The 14,212-nt window shown below is 50.4% G+C and overlaps 1 protein-coding gene across 1 annotated transcript; it reads right to left on the bottom strand.

Moving 5' to 3' along the window:
- Nucleotides 1-4,549: 4,549 nt before the first annotated feature.
- On the bottom strand, nucleotides 4,550-5,512 carry LOC102939824 (olfactory receptor 52B2). Its single transcript, XM_007071420.3, has one exon. The coding sequence runs from the start codon at nucleotides 5,510-5,512 to the stop codon at nucleotides 4,550-4,552; it is 963 nt and encodes a 320-aa protein (XP_007071482.3).
- Nucleotides 5,513-14,212: the final 8,700 nt, after the last annotated feature.

Raw genomic sequence — 14,212 nt, forward strand, 5'->3', positions numbered from 1 at the left:
GCTGCAGGCTGGGGACTGACTGGCTAATTGGCAATTCTGCAGAAAAGGACCTGGGAATTACAGTGGACGAGAAGCTGGACACTATGAGTCACATATATGAGTGTGCCCTTGTTGCCAAGAAGGCTAATGCCATACTGGGCTGCATTCGCAGGAGCATTGCCAGCAGATCGAGGGAAGTGATTATTCGCCTCTATTCGGCACTGGTGAGGCCACATCTGGAGTAATGGGTCCAATTTTGGGCCCCCCACTACAGAACAGATGTGGGCAAATTGGAGAGAGTCCAGCAGAGAGCAACAGAAATTATTAGGGTCCTGGGGCACATGATTTATGAGGAGAGGTTGAGGGAACTGGGCTTATTTAGTTTGTAAAAGAGAAGAGCGAGGGGGGATTTAATAGCAGCTTGGCTGCTCTCAGTGGTGGCAGATGACGAAACAAGGAGCAATGTTCTCAAGTTGCAGGGGGGGAGTGTGATGGGTTGGATCACAGAAACCCCCTAGGGGCTGCCACCTGATGTGCCAAGGCTACTTCTGCCCCTGCTTTCCTGCCCTGGCAGCTTGGGACTTCAGTGCCCTGGCTGGTTTGAGCCACACCTGCTAGCGTGCTACAAACCCAGGCCCAGGTCTGACTTACGTCTCCTAACAGCTGTAAGCTTGAACTGAAAGCTGCTTAAGAAGTGTTCCTGTCTTTAACACACAGATGCCCAACTCCCAATGGGGCCCAAATCCTAAATAAATCCGTTTTACCCTGTATAAAGCTTATACAGGGTAAATTCATAAATTGTTTGCCCTCTATAACACTGATAGAGAGATATGCACAGGTGTTGCCCCCCCCCCCCCCCGTTATTAATACATACTCTGGGTTAATTAATAAATAAAAAGTGATTTTATTAAATACAGAAAGTAGGATTTAAGTGTTTCCAAGTAGTAACAGAGAGAACAAAGTGAATTACCAAACAAAATAAAATATAGCACGCAAGTCTATGTCTAATACAGTAAGAAAACTGAATACAGATAAAAACCTCACCCTCATGGGAATTCCAGTAAGCTTCCTTTTACAGACTGGTCTCCTTCTAGTCTGGGTCCAGCAATCACTCACACCCCCTGTAGTTACTGTTCTTTGTTCCAGTTTCTTTCATGTATCCTTGGGGGTGGAGAGGCTCTCTCTTGAGCCAGCAGAAGACAAAATGGAGGGGTCTCCCAGGGGTTTAAATAGACTTTCTCTTGTGGGTGGACACCCCTCCCTCCTCCTGTGTAGAATGCAGCCACAAAATGGAGTTCTGGAGTCACATAGGCAAGTCACATGTCCATGCATGACTCAGTTTTTACAGGCAGCAGCCATCCTCCACATGGTATCTTGAATGTCTCCAGGACAACTTCTTATGTGGATTGGAGCCTTCCAAGATCCATTGTGTGTTAAGTGCTTCTTGATTGGGCACTTAACTTGCAAATTCCTTTCTAAAGAAGCTGACCAAATGCCTTACTAAGGTTATTTAAAATCAAACAAATATACAGCCAGTATTCATAACTTTGAATACAACAATGACACATGCATACAAATAAGATGAATATATTCAGTACATCATAACCTTTGCAGATATATGTTACATGGCATATGTAGCATAAAACATATTCCAGTTATTTGATATATACATTCATAAGCATATTTCCATAAAGCCTTATGGGGGGCACCATCACAGGGAGGTCTAGGCTGGATATTAGGAAAAACTATTTCACTAGGAGGGTGGTAAAGCATTGGAAGGGGTTACCAAGGGAGGTGGTGGAATCTCCATCCTTAGAGGTTTTTAAGGTCAGGCTTGACAAAGCCCTGGCTGGGATGATTTAATTGGGGATTGGTCCTGCTTTGAGCAGGGGGTTGGACTAGGTGACCTCCTGAGGTCTCTTCCAACCCTAATCATCTATGAATCTATAAAACCTGTCCCTGCCCTGCCTCCACTCCCCAACCTGGCTCCACACTTGCAGAGTGGGCAGCCCCCAGCGGGATCCCCACATCCTGATCTATCAGCCCCCTCGAGCCCCGTCTGCCTAGAAAAATTTCCTCATCTGCAAAGTGTGCTGGATAAGTTTATGGAGGAGATGGTATTATGAGATTGCCTACAGTGACGTATGGCCCATCTGTGACTGCTAGCAGCAAATATCTCCAATGGCTTTAAAAGATAAACGCAATATGCTGGGAAGAGTTAACACAGTCTTTGTAAAGGGAAATCCTGCCTCACCAAGGTAAGAGAATGCTTTAGGGCATCAACAAGAATGTGGAGAAGGGTGATCCAGTAGCTATAGTGCTCTTGGACTTTCTGAAAGCCTTTGACAAGGTCCCTCACCAAAGGCTCTTAGGCAAAGCGAGCTGTCATGGGATAAGACGAAGGCCACCTCGTGGATCAGTAACTGGTTAAAATATAGGAAACAAAGGGTAGGAAAAAATGGTCCATTTTCACAATGGAGTGAGGTAAACAGCGGGGGTCCCCAAAGCATCTGTACTGGAACCAGTGATGTCCAACACATTCCTTAATGATACGGAAAAGAGAGTGAAGTGGCAAAGTTTGCAAGGATACAAAATTATTCAAGATAGTTAAATCCAAAGTTGACTGAGAAAAGTTACAAAGGGATCTCACAAAACTGGATGACTGGGATACGAAATGGCTGATGAAATTCAGCCTCGATGAGTGAAAAATGATGCACACTGGAATAAATAATGCTAACTAGACATATACAAGGATGGGGTTTAAATTAGTTGTTACCACCCAATAAACAGATTGTAGCGTCACCGTGGACAGTTCTCTGAAAACTTCTGCTCTAGGCACAGCAGTGGTCAAAAAGGCTAATGGATTGTTAAGAACCATTAGGAAATGGATAGAAAATATCATACTACCAGTGTATAAATCCATGGTATGGCCTCACCTTCAATAGTGCATCCAGTTCTGGTAGCCCCGTCTCAAAAAGGACATAGTGTAACTTGAAAAGATTCAGAAAAGGGCAACAAAAATGATTAAGTGTAATGAACGGCTTCCATATGAGGAGACACTAAAAAGACTTGGGCCATTCAGCTTAGAAAAGAGACAACGAAGGGGGGATATGACAGAGGTCTATAAAATCATGACTGGTGTGGAGAAAGTGAATAAAGAAATGTTATTTACTTATACACAGAATGCAAAAACCAGGGGTTACCTGACGAAATTAATAGGCAGCAGATTTAAAACAAACAAGAGGAAGTATTTTTTCATAGAACATAGAGCTAACCTGTGAAACTCATTGCCAGGGGATGTTGTGATGGCCAAAGGATTAAAAAATAATTAGATAAATTAGATAAATTAGGCCCATCTTTGGCTATAAACCACGATGGTCAAGGATTCAACCCCATGCTGTTGGTGTTCCAAAACCTCTGACCTCCAGAAACCAGGATGGGATGAGGGGGGATGGATCACTTGATGATTGTCCTGTTCTGTTACCCCCCTGAAACACCTGGCACTGGCCACTGTTGGAAGACAGGATACGGGGCTAGGTGGACCTTTGGCCTGGCCCAGTATATACCATTCTTATGAGACATTTCTTCTCAACAGCTGCAGGAATAGAAAGTGAGAATAAAAGGAAAATAGATTCCCACACCATTTTTCCTGGATGCTGTGTGATGTTAGCAGAAGGTCGAACAAGCCTCCAAGCCCCAGGAGGAGTCAGCACATTCTCCTCAGTGGCAAAACATTCCTTTAGCACAGGGTAAGAAACAGCTAATCGCACACACACGATTCTATTCCCCCTCTCTCTCTCCCACAGTCAGGGGGACCAGAGAGCACATGCAAATGAACCCCTCACCCACTGCACCTGGCCACAGCACCCCCTGACCTCTCTCCCACCCAGCCATCCCCACAAAGCCACCCGTGTAGGGAAGAGTGAGATCAGCCTGGGGAAACCGGGCCCATCCATGCAAAATGTGCCATAAGGCAACCAAAGCAAGGTCTGTGGGACACAGGCCTTGGCTATGGAATTGGGGACTGAGGCCTGCAAAACTGTGACCCTGAGAAGGATTTAGGAGTTTGAGGAGGAAAGAAACTCTCCCAAGGTAACATAGCAGGATGGTGGCAGAACCAAGACTAGAATCCCTCTCTCCCAACATGCAGCCCAGTGCACTTCCCACTGGCCCATAGCTTGGCCCCCTTGGCTGCTGCTTTCTGCTGCCATTAAGAGTCCAGCTCAGATGCAGCTTGTCAGACAGGAGATGCACACACTGTGCTCTCTCTCATACCGATGTTTACCTTTGTTCTTTCTTGTTTTGCTGTTTTTCTTCAACTTAGAACAAGATTCACTTGGTCTGGGTGTTTTTTTCTGGCTTTGCGCAATGCTATTGTAGCCATGTCTGTCCCAGAATATTAGAGACACAAAGTGGGGGAGGAGATATCTTTCATTGGACCAAATTCTGTTGGCAAGAGAGACCAGCTTTCCAGCTTATACAGTTTAAGTACATAGTAAAAACACCCCTATAGTTCAAATGAAAACCTGGCTTTAATTTCCAAGTCCCAAAGCATTTTCTGTTGTCTCCTTTAGCTCAGCATGGAGCTTCTGCTCCAGCATAGATAAAAGACGTTGATCACCCGTTTCAGGATCTCTTTTGTTGTAACCCCATACACAATGGGGTTTAACATGGGGGGAATGAGCACGTAAAGGTTGGCCAGTAGGTTTACAATATAACCTGGGATGATGTGCCCAAACTGGTGTGCTAAAGAGGAGAAAACAGCCGGCACGTAGAACATCAGTATGACACAGATGTGGGAGCCACAGGTGCGGAGAGCCTTGAGCCGGGCGTCCTTGGAGGGGAGCCTGAAGACAGCCCTGAGGATCAAACCATAAGATACAGCAATGAGCACAATATCCAAACCAATTACTAAAATAGCCACAGCTACACCATACCAGACGTGGATTTTGATGTCGTCGCAGGCCAGTCGGGCTAAGATCATATGCTCACAATAGGTGTGAGGCAGGAGGTTGGTTCTGCAGAACTTCAGCTGCTTCGTGAGCAAGATGAGAGGGAAAATGATACAGAAACTTCTTGTGATAACGGCTAGCCCCATCTTCCCGATCACAGACTTGGTTAGCACAGTGGTGTATCTCAGGGGGTCGCAGATGGCAACGTACCGATCAAACGCCATGGCCAGCAGGATGGCCGACTCGGCAATAAAACTGACATGGATGAAAAACATCTGGGTCAGGCAGCCAGCAAAAGTAATTTCCCCTGCTCTAAACCAGAATACAGCCAGCATCTTGGGCACTGTCGTGGTAGATAACAGCAGATCAGCAGTGGCCAGCATGGAGACGAATAGATACATGGGCTCATGGAGGCTTTGTTCTGTTAGTATGATGAATAGTAGGAGAGAGTTCCCACAAAGTGTCATAACATACATCAGACAGAAGGGGATGCCGATCCAGACATGAGACTCCTCCGTACCCGGGATGCCGGTGAGGATGTAGGTCACAGGGTCAAAAATGGTGTGATTGTCAGCTAGCATCACGTATCATCACTTGGATCTTCTATTCAGTTTCCAGTAACTAACAGCAAAAGAGAAAATCAGTGAGAACTGGAGTGTCAGCTAGGACTGGAATGCATTTGTTGAGAGAATCACAGATACCATCAAAAACTTTGTTGTGTGACAACTGCCTGTCATGCGTGACCGTAAATCCAGAAACACTCTCGTACTGTGGAACTGTAGTAGGAAGAGAGTCTGAGACATAAGCCCTTGTATTAGAGGCCTAGTATGAGGCCTGAGGCCTGGGCTAAAGTAATGGTCAAAACTTTTTTGATATAAAGGAAAATTAGGCTGTGAGCTAGAGGCAGGCCCTGCTCACAGAATCTGGCAAGCACAGGGCTGACATTTCAAAGCCACACATTTCTAAGGGGTGCTGGGCAGAGGGCACTCACGCAAACACATTCCAGAAGAGTGGTACAAGAACACCTTGATACCAACACATCCCCTAAAGATAAGAGGAACATGGTGACCCATCCTAAAGATAAGGTCAGGATGACAGTGTGCTGGGTAGAGATGTACAAAGTGATGGGTGGCATCCGGCTACGTCAGAGGGTGTCAATTAACTACGTTAGAGGGTCAGTACGTAACTTGTTTGTATTGATGTATAAAATGGAGCCTCAAAGGGAGTGTCTCTGTCTAGCCTAGGGAGGAACGGAAAGTCCCGCTGTTCACCGAGCTGGTTCACTGTAACAGGCAGACATGCCTTAGTGGTCCGGTGGAGTCCTCGGGATCATAGTAGCATGCTCCATCGACAATAAACCTGGCTGGGTGCTTTCGTACCTTAAGGGATCTTGTGGTCATTGGGTTGTTCGCTCGAGGTCTGCTGGGCCAGCTGTCTGCGCAGAGCTGGGAAGGACACAGCGAGAACACAGACATACACAGCCGAACATTTTACCACACTGGTGACCCACGACAAGTTACGTACTGCCCCTGTGACGTAACGTCTCCATTCCAGAAGAGGGACGATGGTTCAGACGGTTCTCACCCCAGGTGACGCAGGGCGCGCCCTTCTGGTGTTGCTGTCCACAGCAGAATCTCTCCTCCGCACGTTTGCTACAGTCGCTCTCAGGGCTCAAGCGGTGACTGTGAACGTGCGTTAAAGCAGCCACAGGACTGGTTCTTCTGGCACTTACCCCAGTTTCACACTCATTACTGAGGAGCCACACCCGGTTAGTCATGGTGTGAGAGCAGAACCTCTCTCATCCACAATTCTCCTGCTGGATCCTACTGGCTCTGACATCTTGACCCAACCAACCCTCAAGTAGACAAGTAAACTCATTCACGAGCAACTCCCATTGACATTTATGAAAATATTCACCTGAGTATAGTTGCAAATTTTTTCAGGATTTGGTCCTAAGTATGTGAAGCCAATCTCAATTAAGCTCTAGTCTGCACTACAGACCTATATCGGGATAACCACGTTGCCCAGGGGGGTGAAAAGTCCACACCCGTGAGCGACATAGATATACCAACCTGACCCCCTGTGTAGACATGGCTACCGCCTCTGGGGGAGGAGGATTAACTATGCTGCCGGGAGAGCTCTCCCGCATCAGCGCAGAGTGTCACAGAGTCCCCGGGCGATGCTCTGGAACTGCTCCCCATGAAGCCAGGCAGGACTCTGGGGAAGTCTCCTCTCGGGGAGCAGCCTGTCTGCAGGACACACAGCTCACACGGCTTCCACCTTCCTGGGTCTGACCTCGGAGCATTCAGCCTCCTCTGCCCCTCCATGCGCTTCCCACAGCCACTCCGCCCAGGCGGGGTCCTGGGGAAGCCAGAGGGTCCTGCCCCCCAACTCCGCAGTCAGACGTGACTCTCAGCCAGCCAGTAAAACAGAGGTTTATTAGACGACAGGAACATGGTCTAACACAGAGCTTGTAGGTGCAGAGACCAGGACCCCTCAGCCGGGTCCATTTTGGGGGGCAGTGAGCCAGACACCCACGTCTGCCCTTCACTCCTCGTCCCCAGCCAGCCCCACACTGACTCCCCCTCCAGCCCCCCCTCCTCTGGGCTTTGTCCCTTTCCCGGGCCAGGAGGGCACCAGATTCCTTTGTTCTCCAACCCTTTAGCTCTCACCTTGCAGGGGGGAAGGGCCCAGGCCACCAGTGGCCAGGAAACAGGGTGTCAGCCATTCTCTGTGTCCAGACCCCTGCACACACCTGCCCTCTAGGGCTCTGCAACGATCATACACCCTTATCCCACCACCTAGAGACTTAAGAACTGCCTAGGGGAAACTGAGGCACCCCCACACTATTCAGAGGAAACATTAAGAGCAGTCCCGCTTCGTCACACGGAGCGTCTCCACTGACGCACCACAGCGGGGCAGCTGCGCCGGGGCAGCATTTTAAGCCTAGCCGCGCTGGTAGCTCTGCTCCGGAGAACTGCAGCTGCAGTCGGCGCAGGGGGACCAGACGTCCCGTTTTTAAAGGGACAGTCCCGTATTTAAGCCCTCCTGCAGGTGTCCTGACTTTTTCTTCAAACAGGCATATTGTCCTGAATTTTCAATCTCCCCCCCCCCCCATACCAGCAGGTCCTGCTGCTGGCCAGATCCCTGCTTCCCACATGCCTGCCTTCCTGCGGTGAGTCGGGGGCGGGGGGGTCTATTGGCCGACGATGCGGGTGGGTGTGCAAGGCTGGTGGCAGGGCGAAGATGCAGCACATGGGACCAATTGCTTCCCATGCTGGTCCCTCAGCTCAGACCCCGCTATGTGCTGGCTAAACCCCATGTCCTCTCCCTGCTTTGCCCCTTCACCCCCCCCCCCAGCCCCACTGATCCTCCATATCCTCCCCAGCACTGTGTGGAGAACCAGCCCCTCATTAGCAGCCTGGCCATCAGGCTCCTTCCTCCCCACGCTGCCCCTGGCTGGGCCGGCGCCCCGGGAAAGCCCAAGACCCTCCGGCCCGGGGCGCTGGCCAGGACGTGCTGAGACCTGCATGTGCCAAAGCCCCGCATAGCGCTGGCTCGGGGAAGCCTCTTCGCCCCTCAGCTAAGGTCTGGTGTGGTGGGGGGGGGGGGGGAAGGGAAGCAATTTCCAGACTGTTCATGCCCCAAAAGTGCAGGCTTCACAACAGACCCCGGGAAAGGGGCTTAGCAACATCTTCACGCCCCAACTCCCCGCCCTGGATCCTGCCCCTAGGGGTGCTGGGCTGCTCCGTCCCCTAGGCACCCTCCCCTGCTCAGCCACCTCTCTGCCCTGGTTTGCTGAAGCCCCTGCAGTCAGGTTCCCAGGGTCCTGGTGCACAGTGCAGTCTGAGGGTTTAACCCCTTCCTGCTCGTGCTGCAGCTGGGGGACAGGATGCAGCTTGGTTACATCGGTGGCCAGCAGCAGCCTTGAGGTTTTAGATGCCTTTTGATACTGGGCAGGCAGGAAGGAACAAGTTGCTTCCAGCCAAGGGAATGCGGAGGTTGTGGGGGGGAGGGGGAGAGGGCGGCTGTCAAAGAGAAAAGATGAGCTCTGCAAAGACACGAGCCAGGTCATCTTCATGGCAGAGGATGTGAGGGAGATTCACAAACCTGAACCATTCATTGTAGGTGACAAATCTGAGGAACTGTCCCAGATTGAGGTGTCAGTAGAGGAGGTTTTGGAACAAACTGATAAACTAACAGTAATAAGTCGCCAGGACCAGATGGGATTCACCCAAGAGTTCTGAAGGAACTGAAATGTGAAATTGCAGAACTACTAACGGTAGCCTGTAACCTATCGTTTAAATCAGCTTCTGTCCCAGACGGCTCCAGAGGTGATCCCGGCAATTACAGGCCTGTAAGCCTGACTTCAGTACTGGGCAAACTGATTGAAATTATAGTAAAGAACTGTATTGTCAGACACATAGATGAACATAATTTGTTGGGGAAGAGTCAACATGGTTTCTGTAAAGGGAAATCACGCCTCATCAATCTGCTAGAATTATTTGAGGGGGTCAACAAGTATGTGGACAAAGGGGATCCAGTGGATAGATTGTACTTAGATTTTCAGAAAGCCTTTGACGAGGTCCCTCACCAAAGGCTCTTAAGCAAAGAAAGCTGTCATGGGATAAGAGGGAAGGTTCTCTCATGGATTGGTAACTGGTTAAAAGATAGGAAACAAAGGGCAGGAATAAATGGTCAGTTTTCAGAATGCAGAGAGGGAAATAGTTGTGTCCCCCAGGGGTCTATTCGGGGACCAGGCCGATTCAACAGATTCATAAATGATCTGGAAAAAGGGGTAAACAGTGAGGTGGCAAAATTTGCAGATGATACAAAACTACTCAAGATAGGTAAGTCCTAGATAGACTGCGGAGAGCTACAAAGGGATCTCTCAAAACTGGGTCACTGGAAAAGAAAATGGCAGAAGAAATTCAATGTTGATAAATGCAAAGTACTGCATATTGGAAAACAATCTCAACTATACCTATAAAATGATGGGGTCTAAATTTGCTGTTACTATTCAAGAAACAGATCTCGGCATCACTGTGGATAGTTCTCAGAAAACATCCACTCAGTGTGCAGCGGCCGTCAAAAAAGCAAACAGAATATTGGGAATCATTAAGAAAGGGATAGATAGGAAGACAGAAAATATCCTATTGCCGCTATATCAATCCATGGTACGCCCACACCTTGAATCCTGTGAGCAGATGTGGTCGCCCTGTCTCAAAAAAAGATATATTGCAATTGGAAAAGGTACAGAAAAGAGCAGCAAAATGATGAGGGGGATGGAACGGCTTCCAAATGAGGAGAGATTAATAAGACTGGGACTTTTCACCTTGGAAAAGAAGCGACTTAGGGGGGATATGATAGAGGTCTATAAAATCTTTACTGGTGTGGAGAAAATAAGTAAGGAAGTGCTATTTACTCCTTCTCATAACACAAGAACTAGGGGTCACCAAACTAAATTAATAGGCAACAAGTTTAAAACCAACACAAGGAAGTATCTCTTCCCACAACGCACAGTCAGCCTGTGGCACTCTTTGCCAGAGGATGTTATGAAGGCCAAGACCATAACAGGGATCAAAAAAGCACTAGATAATTTCATGGAGGATCAGTCCATCAATGGCTGTTAGCCAGGATGGGCAGGGATGGTGTCCCTGGCCTCTGTTTGCCAGAAGCTGGGAATGGGCGACAGGGAATGGATCACTTGATGATTCCCTGTTCTGTTCATTCCCTCTGGGGCACCTGGCACTGGCCACTGTCGGTAGACAGGACACTGGTCTAGATGGACCTTTGGTCTGACCCAGTCTGGCCGTTCTTATGTTCTTATCCCTTTCACCCCCTCCTACTCTCCTGCGGCTGGAAGCAGCTCCCGTCCCTTCCCTCCTGCACTGTGCTGAAAGGCTGCTGCTGGCCAGATACTGGTGTGAACCCAGGCAGAAATCTGCCTGTGCGGGGGGGATGTGACCTTGCATCCCCCCACGTATTGCCTTGGGAAGACATGGCTCGAGGTACCAGGAGAGGCAGGTCCATCCCGGGGTCCCAGCCAGGCATGGAGGGCGAAACGCGCTGGACAGGGAGGGTCAGGTAGGTTGGTCGGTCACCCCCCCTCTGTGAGAGAGGTGTACAGGAGTGTGTGTGTGTCAGCTCTCCCCTTGGGCATGGGGGGGGAGGGGGGGTGTCACCCCTCCCTGTGTGGACCCTAAAGATTTAAGGTGAAGAAGGTACTTAAAAAAGAATCCAATTATGCCAAATTGGTTTTAACAGGGACTCAGTCAACTTGATGTTAATTTGAACATTTCTACTGCAGGGTTCTGACGGATTGCTGTGGAACTCGCTGGAAGACAAGTAATTGGACCAGGTGTCCCGCATTCAGCGTAGGGAGATGTGGTCACCCGGAGTCGCTGGAACACGGGTATCAAAGCAGCCCTCAGAGTCGGTTGGACCTGAGTTCTTTAGTTCCGACATTCACCGCCAGGCTCCTTGAAACCAGCTAATTTCTGCCAAGCGGAACGGACCCAGCCCGGGGTCCTCATGGCGTTAATGAGAGTGACGGCCTCGGGATTTGGGGTGTAGAATATCACAGGGCCTGAGTAGGTTTCCAATGAGGTTTACTCTGCACAGTCACATAACCCAGAACGGCCCAGTCCAGGGCCCACTGAGTTCAACAGCAGGACCCCAGTGACTTCCCTGGGAGGGGATCAGGGTAACCCGGCGACCTCTTCCTGACACCGACCCTCAGCGCCGTCACAGGAGCGTTATCTCCGTGCCCCGGCTCCCATCCTGCCCCTGCAGTCAGAATTAGACACCCCCATTCTATCCAAGCCCAGCTCAGACATTTCACAGCTTTCATCTGTTTCCATTCGCCCCTTCACAGATTCATTCCATGCAAAGGACTCACCAGGCTCCGGCCCCAGCTGGGGAGGAGGAATCTCCGTCTGTGACCCAGTTGGGGAGCTGCAGGCGGCGGGGAATCCGCACTGACCAGGGCTGAGAAACAGGGATATTTATACTGCTGCCCTGTGAATCCCAGGGGGGCTCAGAGCCAGCCCAGAGCCCCAGGGACCTGGCCTCGGAGACTGGCTCAGGCGGTGAACAGCAGCAGAGAATTAACCCTTTCCTCTTCTCATTTGTTTCAGCTGATCATTTCTCCTTTTGTACATTGTTTAGAAAGGACCTTGTGACACTGATACTCATGTAGCTCGAAAGCCCCCCTCATGTAGGCCCCCCATGTAGGGCCCCCATGTAGTTCGAAAGCCGCCCCCCATATAGCTCAAAAGCGCCCCCACCCCCCATGTAGCTCGGAAGCTTGTCGCTGTCCCAATAGAAGTTGGTCCAATAAAAGATATGACCTCCCCTCCCTTGTCTGACTCTATGTGTAGACGTAAGATGGTAGGTGGTAGAGAGAGAGGAAATCAGGAGTTACTCTTCCTCTCATTACAGTAGAACAAGGAACATACAAGGAAAGTAAAAGGTGGCAAATAAAAACCAATACAAGGAAATACTTTCCCACAAAACACATAATCAAACTGTGGAACTCACTGCTGCAGGACTTTGTTGAGGCCAAGACCTTTGCAAGATCCAAAAAGGGATTGGACATTTATCTGGGTATCAGAAATACCCAGAGTTACCAGAGTTAATGACAACACACATTTTGGAAGGGAGAGTGACCCCCATGGCTCAGGCTTTAAGCCAATCTCTGTTAGAGATAAGGATGGGACGCAGGGTGTGAGGGGAAGATTATCCCGTCTCCCCCTCATGAGAGATTCTCACAGCTGCTTCTGAAGCACCTGGTGCTGGCCCCTGTTGGAGACAGGCTGCTGGGCTAGATGGACGCAACAAAGATCCAGTCTGGTGGTTCCCGTGTCCCTCTACCAAGGTGCAAAGTTGGCCTGCTGCAGCCCCCAGCCTGGGACTCACCTCAGCCAAGATTTCAAGCGGTGCGGAGCACTCGCAGCGCCCACTCTCTGCACCGGAGTGGCGGGTGCTCAGCCGCTGTGAAAAGCCAGTCCCTGGATGACTCAAGCTCTGCACCCAAAGGGGTGCGGCGGAAGCTCCAAAAAAGTGTGTGTGTGGTGGGAGGGGCAGTGGTGCCTGAACTGTGGCCTGCCCCCCCCCCCCCCCCCCCCGCACCGCCCCTTTCCCCAAGGCCCAGACTTGCCCCACACCACCCCTCCTCCCCGCCCTGCACCTCCCCTCTCCCTGAGGCCCCATCCCACCCCTCCTCCCCAAACCCCGACTTGCCCCACTCCTTCCCCTGAGCCCTTGCTCTCCATGGCCCAGGACCGGCTCTCGGCACCAGCAAAGCACGTGCTCGGGGCGGCACAATTCCAGGGGGGGGCTTTCCGGCCATCCTTTTCTTTTGCTTGGGCAGTTGCGCTCTCAGAACTTGGGGCGGCAAAAGCCCTAGAGCTGGCCCTGCCACTGCCCCTTCCCCTGAGGCCTCACCCCACCCCCCCACACTCCTCTCCGCCCCCTCCTCCTGTCGCTCGCCCTTCTGGCTGGTAAACCTTGCGAGGACTTAGCCCTCCTACTTTTAAAAGTGACAGGGCCCTGGAGCTTGGCCCCCATCGTTCTGGTGTGCATCCCAACAGGAAACCCTTTAAATCAGCAGCCACTTTGGAAAATGTTTGCCTTGAGTGTAGGGGACTGGGCTAGATGACCTGTTTAGGTCCCTTCCAGTCCTACGTGTCTCGGATTATCACTGGGTAATGTCCCCTAGGCATTCCGGGCCAGGTGGGCTGTCCTGATTGCTTGTGTCAGCGAGGGGCAGAGTCAGAGAACTTTTCTTCTCGATCCAAACTTGATTGGCAGCAATAGTAAAGGGCGCCAAGAGAGAAGGCTGCCATCGGCCTGTTTGACTGTCTCCATTACTGTCTGGGTGTCAGGGACCTCAGGTCTTGAACATCAGTCTACAGAGCCCTTAGGCGCAGTACACACCTGTGACAAAGTGGGTTTTTCCTACTTACTATGTTGTGTGCAAGCCTATTTGAGGCTTACGGTTTTGCATGAATACTGTGTGTGCCTCAGTTTCCCTGTGTACTGCACCAATGACTAGGTGGTGGGAATAAGGGTGTGTGACTATTGCTGAGGCCCTCAGGGCCAGGTGAGGTGGCTCCAGCTGCCTGCACATAAGTGATGGCCGGTGCCCTTCGTCTCCTGAGACCCGGGGGGGGTGTGACGTTGCACTCCATATGCTTTATGAAAATATGCTCATAAATGTGAATATGATGTAACTGGAATATGATGTATGAAAAAGGTCTCTTGAAAGGTATCATTAC

Source organism: Chelonia mydas, chromosome 1 (assembly GCF_015237465.2).
Source record: "Chelonia mydas isolate rCheMyd1 chromosome 1, rCheMyd1.pri.v2, whole genome shotgun sequence".
Lineage (NCBI taxonomy): Eukaryota > Metazoa > Chordata > Testudines > Cheloniidae > Chelonia > Chelonia mydas.

Excerpts from the sequence above, each read along its gene's own strand:
- LOC102939824 (XM_007071420.3), bottom strand. The coding sequence starts at position 5,512 with ATGCTAGCTGACAATCACACCATTTTTGACCCTGTGACCTACATCCTC.